The sequence below is a fragment of the Megalops cyprinoides genome, chromosome 17, assembly GCF_013368585.1.
Source record: "Megalops cyprinoides isolate fMegCyp1 chromosome 17, fMegCyp1.pri, whole genome shotgun sequence".
NCBI lineage: Eukaryota > Metazoa > Chordata > Actinopteri > Elopiformes > Megalopidae > Megalops > Megalops cyprinoides.
In genome coordinates this window covers 15,835,339-15,847,254 of record NC_050599.1, presented here as the reverse complement: position 1 = coordinate 15,847,254, position 11,916 = coordinate 15,835,339, and the positions used below count along the sequence as shown (strand labels likewise).

Below are 11,916 nucleotides of genomic sequence, written 5' to 3'. Positions count from 1 at the left end.
CTCTCCCCTTAGCTCTGACAGGCTCCACTTCCTGTCCCTTTAAATTGCTCCCGGACTGATTGGGCGTCTCCCCGGGTGACAGACAGGAAGGGTTGGTTGAATATTCAAAAACATCCTGCTTCACCAACAGTGTTCTGATTAGCAAAGGCGATGTGAACGGAATGCACATGAGTTAACTTAGGACTTACAATACACATCAGTTTACAATATGTGCTTTTCCCATTCATATAACAAGTATCAAGCAAAAGGCAACTTAACTACAAGACACCAACGCAAAATGTGCTCCGAGAGCCTCAACACAGCAAGCAAAAAGGTTGGCAAAATAAAACGCATAATCACTGCAGCTTTGATGGAAATTTGAAGATTAGTGTTACATGTTGAACATAGCGATGGTGCTGAAATGAAACGTGGCATATACATATAATTGTCATTAATGAGTTAGTTGGAAGCATAAAATATATTCATCTTAAGGGAGTGACTAGCACATTTTATAGCTACAACTGCAGCTTTGGCGTATCGAAATAATACTTTTTTCTGATTAAGTCAGTATTGCTGGTTTCATAGCTAGACATAATAATCTGTAAAACTGAAGGTAAGGTTATTCCAAAAATGCGACCTCAGAACAATGGTGTCACTGAGGGACAGATGGTGGGCTCTCGTCCCATGGTCTAGCTGTAAGAATGAACTACCCCTAAACAAAGAGACAAAAGCAATCTCCAGAGTCACATGTGGCAACTTTTCAACGGCAGCTGTCCGCAAAGACGCCAGATAAAAATACATGCATTTAAATCCTCACCAATAAGTAGCACATTATCACTGTAACGTGATTCATTATCTGCTTCAGAGTGGGGCAGCATTTACCCCCCATTTCCCCCCCCCCCCCAACACACACACACACACACACATCCATATTTTGAGTCAACTCTCTATATCGTCTCTCATTCTCTAAATGAGTACCCAAATGCTTATAATTTCAGGCACCTAGAAACCTCAAACACTATCTTAGGTACAGTATTTTCCCTGTTAATCATTCAGGCTAAACTGGAGGGCAAAAGTTTCATTCCGTCTACCCTCCCGACACAGCTATTTTACAATGGGGGGCTCTTTTAGTTTATTATTTGTATTGTTTTTATTAACCAAACTGGCCAATTGAATAATAATAGTAAGCTATAATAATATTTTGCAACATTTTATATGACCATATCTATAGGATTGCTAACAAGCCACTCTGCAAGCTCAAGTCAGCTACTGACAGTTTTACGTGACATAGAACCATAGAGCCATAGAACTGTTTGTGTTTATAGGGCTTGAATACACAGATTATCACAGTCTTCAGCATTCTAAAGTAGATTATATAACTAGATATCGCTGGATATAGTTAGATAGCTGTCTAGGGGCAGTTAACCCCTAGTTTCTGGAGCACTTCAAAAAAGGCAAACAGCAATCTTGATCCATTCTAAGTGGGCATGTCCTGGAGCAGGAGAGCATAAATACTGGAACATACACGCCCACAGAAGGGATTAAGTGTTTACCCCAGAGGCACTTCCACGTGAATGCGGGGGCGGAGATAAAATTTACTAATCTTACAATTGCAGCACCCTCCTGCCTGGCCTCTTAAATAATGGCCATCGTACCCCTAACTCTGTTTGCCCACTTTGTTATCACTGTGACTTTGCACACCAACAATACAGCACTAGTTGCAGCTTGCATCACACTGAGAATCACCACTCTGGTGTGTCATTATTTTTTCCACTCTCTTGCCTCCAAAACCTCGTCTGTGCAGATTTACACACACCCATCACATCCAATAGCCATCTACCTGCCTCTAGTTCAGAGATAGGCTTTGATTCAGAAGCAATGTCTTATGTATAATAGGATTTCAGTTCACACTCATTTAGCACCGAAGAGGAGACAGAGCATTGTTCTAAAACTGTGCATGTCAAGATGCATCCTATAGATATGTTGCAAAAAAGGATTTCATCACTGGTGCCGCTGTCGGGCTTTATCCCTATTTAGCCCTGTCTGTTCTCTTTGAGAGCAAATCGTCCGGTATTATCAGTACCTTTGTGCCCAAGGGGCAAATAACAATCTATTCAAATGCATTTGAGCATGAAGTGAGACTATTTAAGTACATGGCTTTTATAATAGTGTGATTACGAGTCACTTGAATTGGCATTGTGTGTCATTGATACTACAGTATCTAATGTTTTTACTAATATACGCAAATATCTGAGACTATTGAAAATGATCACAACAAAAGACAAAGGGTAAAAATTTAATATTTAATAGTATTTGAGCCAAAACGACATATAAATACAAGTATGAAAACATTTCAACAGATAATTTTTCACAATTCAGCATAATTCTGAATAACAGCAAGCAAGTCATTTATTAAGATTGGTAAACAACAACTCAAACTAAACACAGCAGTCATACTGAAAATATTTCTAAAACATGACACTTGTACAGTTTGATAAAAAAATACAATAACAGGTTATATTTTGGTAGCACAACCTCTTTGAAGGTGCATAACATGAGAGGCTTGAATATTGCTTCACTGAATCAAGACATCTCTCTAGGTATTCATGTTATCCTTTTTAAGAGAGCCATATGCCCTTGCAAAATTTGACCCAGACTTGTGCAATGTGAATCTGAAGGCCACTATCAGCGAAGCAGCTGGCTCGTGTGAAACATAATACAGCCTATTCAGCACACAGTGTAGCAAAACCAGGAACAAAAAAATGGACTCTCTAAATTCTCTGTAAATCATGGCAGCCTCACAGTTACTGCCCAGCTAATTCAGGCAATTCACCCCAAGTAAGGGCAACACTGAACTTTCAGAGGCAAAAGCATAGGTTGGGGATACGAGGTAAAGACCTACTGGTGATGTGAGTAAAGATTTAGCACAATGTTACCACCATTATTGCATGCTGTTGTGCCATTTTTTTTTAAATGAAGGCACAAGTCTCAGAATTGTAAACAATGGCAATAATGAAAAGCAAATTTTCATTTTGTTCATAACAAAATACAGAGTAACACTGGAAATCGACAAAACCGTAGTTGGTTATCTGATTATGACACTTAACTGTTCTCTTACATGAAATCTTAGTAAATCATCTGCTGTAAGCAGCAAATAATTCCTACCTAGGTGCTGAAAAGTAGGGACATGTCAGCAGCCTGCATAATAGAAAAAACATTTTCAGCCTTTGGAAAACTATTTTTCAAACAAAAATAAATGATTAAGAACAAACAGCACACTGTTCTCAGAGAGTGGTATGGCATGTTTAAAGTTGCATTATTTTAAAAACTTGAATAGTATTTAAATTGAATTTGTCCACTACTGAAAAAAGACTTTACTAGTTGCCTTGCAAACAAACTGGGAATCTTCACCAAAATGCCTCTACTGTTAAAACCTCTTAGAATCCTTTATTTAAAATCAACATGTTCTAAAATACAGCTACTCACCAATTTATTAAAACTAATTAAAACATTCTAAATCAGCAATACTGCAATCCATAGCCACTTCTGCAGATCAGTCTCCTGGAACTATAATCATCATGTCAGGCAAGAGTCTAAATGCTCATTAATTTTGGACTCTAGGACAGTGCTCTGGCACACAGGGCAGCTGACCGTGAGGCTGGCAGTGCTAACAGGGGCGGTCTGCACAGTGGGAGTGGGGGCAATCGCACCAGTGCCCTCTGTCTTGCCCCTCGGGGAAGACGTCTCATTCAGCTTCCGTTGGAAGAAGTCAAAGATGCTGGCAGAGGTTCTGTCGTCCCACGGCCTCTTTCTTGAAACTGCAGTAGCGGTTATTGGCTTTGCAGGGGATTTTGGGTACTTGGAATCAAATGAGCTTGCAAACCCAGGCTTTGAGCTTCCAGGGTTACCAGCGTGAAGGCTGTTGGGGTGTCCTAGTTTTAGAGTGTCCCCACTTCCTGCTGGCTGTCTGAACGCCTTTGAGCACGAGCCTTCCACCAGTGGTCTTCCGCTCTGTGTATCATTAAGTGACCCTCTGATCTCAGCTGCTGCTTTGGAGGCACTTGAAGCACTGGCACTTGTCCCCACCCTATCGGGAGACTTGAGCCCTTTGGCGTTGAAGAGGTCGTGGACAGACCTCTGCTTTGCACGGGCAAAATCTGTGGAATTACTGAATGAATTTGCCGGATGGCCACCGTCCTTTGAAATCCTTACTGGAGACCCATTGATGTTGATGAAAGCCCTGGTATTGCTGATGGACTTTTTACCCAGTGGGCGGGGTCCCCCTAACCCAGGGCTCACGGTGGCTGTACTAGCAGTCTTATGAAGGCTGCTCTGGCCTGGCCACCCGGGAGAGTTAACACCTGTTGGGGACGACAGAGGCTTGGGAGAAGCTGGGACATTGGGCCTTGGATGACTGCTGGTAGGTGGGTTTTGAGAGGAAGATAACTGAGAGTTTCCACCCAGAACAAACCCTCTGCCACTGAATGGAAGGACATTCCTGATGTCCTGGGAACCAGACTTGCCTGAAGTGAACAAAGAAACAACAAAAAAACATTAGTGCCTTTATATAGCTACGAAAACACAGACAAGGTCATGGCTAACATTAGCTGCATTGCATAATAAAGGTTTACATTATGCTCACCCAACTTTCAAAACTAGGTCCATTAGTTTGGTGCATGAAACAAAATGGAATAAGCCCTTCAAATCTGCTAAATTTTATTTATTTTCTTTAAGGACATGGGAATAAAAAACCTGAGCCATGAAGTGTTATTAAAAATGAGGGCTAGACAAATGTGTCCTTGCCCCCTAAGTTTTTTCCTCCTTTCCTCATTTATTTATTCCTCCTGAGGAAAAAAAACTACCAAAATAACTACCAAAGGACAGTGGAATCATTTTAGGGTCACTGACATCTCAGTTCAGTTACAATAACACTCAAAGACAGTGACTAAAGTGGATGCAAATTTGTAGGTGGAGAGAAACTACCTGTCACGGTACTGGAAGGCTTGCTCTTCCCTGTGGGTTTGGTCAGGCCTTTGTCATCCTTGCCTTCACCTTTCTTGCCTTTCTTTCCATAGTCGTCAGGCTCTTTGATCTTGTGGTAGGTGCCCCCACAAGTGCGCTGGTGATCTGCCCACCAGGGATCCTTGGCCGAGGGGGCACGGTTCATGGCACGCTTCACATAGCCAAAAAATGGCTTTCGAGACTGACAGGGCCCGTCACATCGCCACCAGTGCTGACGGTACAGGTCCACCTCGTCGTGAAATGTGTGGTAGACCTGTGGAGGTGCCACAATTACTGTTTAGGGTGCCAGATTTACAAATACCAAATACTGTGATGTGACTGGCAATAGGGGAAGACACTTTAGGACTTACAGTGATATTTGCCCCACTGGCTTTATTAATTCGGTCCATGTGCTTGCAGAACTCTGGCCCATGTCCATCCCGATCTCTGTTATTTTGAGTGACAAACAGCAACGCGTGTATCATCTCATGTAGAAGTGTCTGTTTAAAAAAAAAAAAATCAACATTTCATCTGCTCATCCCTCTCTGATGTCACTCCGGGGACCAATTATTTATTACCATAATTTACTGAATATTTTATTTTTAAATATATGAGAAAATGAGAGAGGCACACAAATTACTGTTTATGGTGCCTTTCAATCGACAGGTTCGAATGGCACTGCATGTTCAAGGTTTGCAAGCGAATGACAGACACCTGGACCAGATCGCGACGTGGCCTCAGCTTCAGCAAGGGTTCACTGAGACGAATTGAGCACAGTCCGCCTCGTCCTTCATAAGAGCACACACCAGCGCACCTGAAATTACACAATTATAAGGAATACTTCGCCAATACCGTTGACTGGAAGATGAAGTACTCTCGCATAATATTAGTCGAACACTTCAGATTTAGCATCGACATCAATACCTAATTAAGCCACACATTTTATTGCTTCATTCTCTACATAACCGACTATCTAACTAGGCTAACTAAACTATTTAACGACAGTGAAAACAATCCAGTAGTAAGCCAGCTGACTCACACTAGGTATATTCAGCTGCAATCAAGCAATAGGCTGTGTATTTTCCTTACGTAGTGACATAACGCTTGATCAATAATTATGTTAAGTAATATAATAGGAGCTTATAATGTGATTCAAACTTACAGCGTCATTCGGGGGCTCCACTTAACTTCCACGCCACAGAGTTTTCCCCAGAAAAACATGTCATTGAATTGCATGAACATCGCTCGGACATCGGGACTCGGGTCAAGCATCTCCCATGACTCATCAACGATTGACATAGGCTTCTCGGGTTCAAAAGAATGACTGTAATATGGCATGACGCTGTCATCGGTTCCGACTTTTCTTTTCTTACTGACTTGATCAACACTTTTATCGACATTCGACGAGTACGTGGATGCCTCGTAATCGAACTGCTCCTGCAGTTGGAGCGCTAACAAGAAATCTTCATCCATTTTTGCAGAGCCCTACCACTCGCAAGCTAGCACAGCAAACATCACCCAACCTAGCTGGCTAACTTGTGGACAAAGTGGCTAGCTTCCTAGCAAGCCAGTGCTGTCCATAGCTGAACTATTAACATCTCTCAATACATAACATGTTTAGACGATCCAGTTTAGCCACGTTCCTTAACGCTATCTAATTAAACTGAAAATAAACTATACCTGTGGACCAGTGCCGCTGCTAGGGACCACTAAGAACAAACATTTAGCTTCTTACCACAACGCAATATCTTGCTATCTAGCCAACATAATTAGCTTGAATGAATTAGCTAGCACTCGTTACCTAACGTAACCAACATCTTAGCTTCCTGTTGACATCAGTTTTATTTCTATGGTGTTCAGAGACGAGGGATGAAGTTCCGGTATGTTTGATGGCGTCACATTGCGCGACATATCATGTAGGCTCAAGGACTATCGAACATGAACAGGCTAAGTACTACTATCAGAGGGGATGGGACATGTGATGCAATTGATATATAGATCAGTAAAGCTACGCTAGCGGCGCTCATTTGCTGTCCAGTTAATGTGTTACTCGGGGTTCGTGGAGTGGTTTTTGTTTTAAAAGGTTAGGTCGTATTTAAGGTATAGTTGCTTCAAAGAAATATGAGATAGTTTTGTATATGTGTTGCGTATTATTATTATTACTTTCTGCCTAAATACTCGATATACGCGGTTTTTACGAGTGCATCATTTTTGGCCACCATTCTCAGATCCCGTGATGTCAAAGGGAGTTGCCCTTCCGGTCAACAGTTGCTAGCCAGCTAGCTAGTGAAAAAGGCGAAGCTGGTTAGCTCCAAATTGTATTTTCAAGCAAGTTGTCGGAAATATTATTGTCAAAACACGGAACATCCTGCAAAGCCGCTAAATAAGACAAGGGAAGATGGCAGACACGGGAAACAGACTGCGCAAACAGCTTGAATCGGCTAACTTCGATCCCCAGAATTATGTCAAGCACCTCTCACAACAGTCTGATGGCGACAGAGATTTGCAGGAACACCGTCAAAAAATTCAGACTTTGGCTGACGAGACAGCGCAAAACCTGAAGAAGAATGTTTATAAGAATTACAGACAGTTTATAGAGACTGCGAAAGAAATTTCATATTTAGAGAGCGAAATGTACCAGCTGAGCCATATTTTGACAGAGCAGAAAAGCATTATGGAGAGCATAACCCAAGCGCTGCTCTCCACGGATAAAGATGAAACTGCCAAGGAAATGCTTGCAGCATTCCCAAAAGAAACCGAAGACGTGAAGCAGAGAACGCTTACCACGCTGTTGGAGAAAGTGGAGGGGTGTAAAAACATTATGGAGACCCCTGGCAGGTATTTGGTCTACAATGGGGACTTGTTAGAATATGATGTTGACAATATGTCACAGATCCAAAAAGTGCATGCCTTTTTGATGAACGACTGTCTCCTTATTGCCACCTGGTTACCAAACCGCCGGGGTGCAGTGAAGTATAAATACAATGCTCTGTATGATTTAGAAAGCTTCGCTGTAGTTAATGTGAAGGACAACCCTCCCATGAAAGACATGTTCAAAATACTGATGTTCCCAGATAGCCGCATATTTCAGGCAGAGAACAGCAAAATCAAGAAGGAGTGGCTGGAGATCCTTGAGGAAACCAAGAAAAACAAGGCAGTGAAAGAGAGGCACAAGAAAGAGGAAGAGGTGCCAAACTCACCGGTGCGGCCAGAGGTCTCCACCAACCCCTTTGATGTGGACGATGAGCCCCTGGGCTCTGAGGAGGTGGTGGACTTGAGCTTGGAGTGGATCCAGGAGCTTCCAGAGGACTTGGACGTGTGCATAGCTCAGCGGGACTTTGAAGGCGCTGTGGACCTGCTGGACAAGCTGAACGAGTACCTGAAGGACCAGCCCGTGAGCCTGGGCGTGAAGGAGCTGAGGGCGAAGGTGGACGAGCGCGTGCGGCAGCTGACGGAGGTGCTGGTGTTCGAGCTCTCCCCCGACCGCTCGCTGCGCGGGGGGCCCAAGGCCACCCGCAGAGCCGTCTCGCAGCTGATCCGCCTGGGCCAGTCCACCAAGGCCTGCGAGCTCTTCCTGAATAACCGGAAGGCCGCCGTGCAGACGGCCATCCGCCAGCTGCGCATCGAGGGGGCCACGCTGCTCTACATCCACAAGCTCTGCAACATCTTCTTCACCAGCCTGCTGGAGACCGCCAAGGAGTTCGAGATGGACTTTGCCGGCAACACCGGCTGCTACTCGGCGTTCGTGGTCTGGTCGCGCTCGGCCATGAAGATGTTCGTCGACGCCTTCAGCAAGCAGGTGTTTGACAGCAAGGAGAGTCTCTCCACCGCTGCCGAGTGCGTCAAGGTGGCCAAGGAGCACTGCAAGCAGCTGAGTGAGATCGGCCTGGACCTCACCTTCACCCTGCAGTCCCTGCTGGTCAAGGACATCAAGGCGGCGCTGCAGAGCTACAAGGAGATCATCATCGAGGCCACCAAGCACCGCAACTCCGAGGAGATGTGGCGCAAGATGAACCTGATGACCCCCGAGGCGCTGGCCAAGCTGAAGGAGGAGATGCGCAGCTGTGGGATGGGCAGCTTTGAGCAGTACACGGGGGACGACTGCTGGGTCAACCTCAGCTACACTGTGGTGGCCTTCACCAAGCAGATGATGGCCTTCCTGGAAGAGGGCCTGAAGCTGTACTTTCCAGAGCTCCACATGGTTCTCCTGGAGAGCCTGCGGGAGATCATTCTGGTGGCGGTGCAGCACGTGGACTACAGCCTGCGCTGCGAGCAGGAGGCGGAGAAGAAGGCCTTCATCCTCCAGAACATCACCTTCTTGCACGACACGGTCCTCCCAGTGGTAGAGAAGAGGTTTGAAGAAGGGGTGGGGAAGCCGGCCAAGCAGCTGCAGGACTTGAGAAAGAGCTTCCGGCCGATGCGCGTCAACCCCGACAGCACCATGTCTGTGGTATAAAAGGACAGCAAGCTGTCGACAGAACATTTCAGCGCAATTTCATTTCAGCTGCTTTGGATTCATATTGTTAGTGCTGGGCAGCAAAACCGAGTCTCTTTTCAAAAATCTAGTTGATAATTTTCCTTTTTGCCTCCATTTGTGCTCTAGTTTTCACTATCCTAATCTCTTTGTTGTTAAATTTGCTATTAAAAGCAATTTGTGTCAAGCTGTGTATGTGTTTTCTCTGGGTTTTTTGGTTGGCACAGCCATTGAGAATGCATGGGAGATAGATTCTAAACAGACCTAAAAGGCTGTAAGTAAACTGCTGTATGTAACAAGACCCAGCATCCACAAGGATTGCACTGAATATTTATGCCAAGGTCTCCCTTTCCCATGGCAGTTCATTTCATTGGACAAAAGTTGTGTTTTAATCATGCTTGCCTGAATATTACAACAAACACTGTTATAGGACAGCCTTTCTTAATAAGTCTACCATGCAAATAAACTCTGCTCTGAATAATATTTGAAATAAACAAATTATGCTACCATCCTTTGATATTTTAATGCTGTGTGTGCTTTCTGAATATATCAAAGACACTGAAGATAAGGATATGAAAAATTACAGTGCAAACCTGAGGTTTGGCTAATTTATTATGTCAAGGATTTACCTGTACTTGTGTATATACATTTACAAAAAAGGATAATTACTTCAAAGTGTGTCCAGTAATCATAGAAGCATAATTTTATTAATCTGTTTAGAATTTGGTGAGCAACATGTTCTAAAAGGAATGAAATGAAAAGTCTAAATAAATGAAAACCTTTTCTGACTTCTGTTTTTGTCTTGCTAAAAATTTGAGTTTTACGAGTTACATGGAAAGCACAATGATACCAATGTGTGTCATCCCCCCCCCCCCGCCCCCCCGTAAAATTGTTTCAGATAAATGCATATAGTTTCAATTGTGAGACAGTGTTATAGCTGAATTATTTTCACTTGTTTCAGTGTTTTAGAAGAAGTAAAATATATATGGAAAGAAAAAATGTTAAATAAAACCCTTCTGGTAAGGCTATGTGCACACAACCGAACCTGTATGAAGAAATCAAAAACTGCTGAACAGCAAATACTGCACTTAAATATTTTTGCAGTGGAGTTTTGTTGTCCCTTTGGAGTCTTTTGTCTCATTTAATGCTAAAATTTATATCATTTTTAACTTCTGCAAATATGGTCAGTGCTGGTTTTAATGCTGTCTTGTAACTCTACCCCCCCCCCATCTCAGCATGCCTTGTTTCTTCTGAGAATGTGTCAGGAGGCTAAGGAAATTTAAGTGTTTTCTCGGGAAAATTTTAAATGTTTTCATGCTTTCAAACTGAAGCAGTTCCAGGGAAAATACAATTTCAGACCACATTCTATATCTGAATTCTGTGACTGATTATGTTGCTTTGCAATGAAGATACCACACAATTGGCTGGAAAGCTGTCTGACAACTTTCAAATCTAGAGGTAGATGCCTGACCCAAATTTTCACATGTATTAAATTACTGTATAACTTGTTGAAGACAAAATATGTGGTTTTGAGGTGCCACTATGCCATATTGCTCATCTGTTCATTGGTTTAGCCCAATATTGAGAAAGTACAGATAAAAGTAGATCTCTGTCAACAAGAAGCCCTCTGGGAAGTGTGTGTAGGTTTTTTTTTGCATTTTATTATTCCTTTTCTATTTTTATAACTATAATACTGAAGCACATAAAACACATCCTTAATAAAATATTCACAAAGGATCTTTGAGCTGCCATTGTTTGTGTTTCTTTTGCGTTGGTGTTGCTATCCACATGGGTTTTCAGCCTGTTTCCTGCTTTCAGGGAGCAATGCCTACTTTGTGCTCTTACTCCTTCATACAGTCTTCAGGGCTGGAGACAGTGAAAAGGTAGAACACAGATTATAGTAGATAGTACCATAGCGTTTGTAGCTTGATGTCATTATTATTTTGTCATTGCTATTATCTTTTGGTGCAAGACATCACAAATATACACACATATTTATACATTTCTGCAATTGTAGTACATCGTAATAAGTTATATTTTAAAAAAATTATAACATTTTTTTTTAAACTAGGGGGTGGCAGTGAAGCATACTGGTTAAGAAGCAGGACTTGTAAATGAAAGGTTGCCAATTCAATTCCCTGCTGGGGAACTGCTGCTGTACCCTTGGGCAAGGTGCTTAACTTGCAGTTGTCTCAGTAAATATCCAGCTGTATAAATGGATAACATTGCAAAAAAACTGTAATCGATGTAAGTCACTCTGGATAAGTGTCTGCTAAATGCCAATAATGTAATATAATGATTGTCTTAGTGTGGATGCTCGATATAAATTGCGGTTACAGGGATGAACTACAATGGCTGATGGAACTATCACATAATTCCCATTACAGTTTACTCCACTCAGGTGTGAAAGATGCTTTAATTCTATCCTAGGACACCCCGACAGAGGTGAAACATCTGTGACA

The 11,916-nt window shown here is 42.8% G+C and overlaps 2 protein-coding genes across 2 annotated transcripts; one reads left to right on the top strand and one right to left on the bottom strand.

Moving 5' to 3' along the window:
- Positions 1-3,288: 3,288 nt before the first annotated feature.
- LOC118792326 (sprT-like domain-containing protein Spartan) lies at positions 3,289-6,702 on the bottom strand. Its single transcript, XM_036550154.1, has 5 exons — positions 6,143-6,702; positions 5,695-5,794; positions 5,352-5,480; positions 4,963-5,254; positions 3,289-4,502 (listed from the first exon to the last, which is right to left on the bottom strand). The coding sequence occupies exons 1-5, from the start codon at positions 6,451-6,453 to the stop codon at positions 3,556-3,558; spliced, it is 1,779 nt and encodes a 592-aa protein (XP_036406047.1). The 5' UTR covers positions 6,454-6,702; the 3' UTR covers positions 3,289-3,555.
- Positions 6,703-7,229: 527 nt separating this feature from the next.
- exoc8 (exocyst complex component 8) lies at positions 7,230-9,951 on the top strand. The gene has a single exon (XM_036549931.1). The coding sequence runs from the start codon at positions 7,379-7,381 to the stop codon at positions 9,434-9,436; it is 2,058 nt and encodes a 685-aa protein (XP_036405824.1). The 5' UTR covers positions 7,230-7,378; the 3' UTR covers positions 9,437-9,951.
- The last annotated feature ends 1,965 nt before the right edge of the window (positions 9,952-11,916 follow it).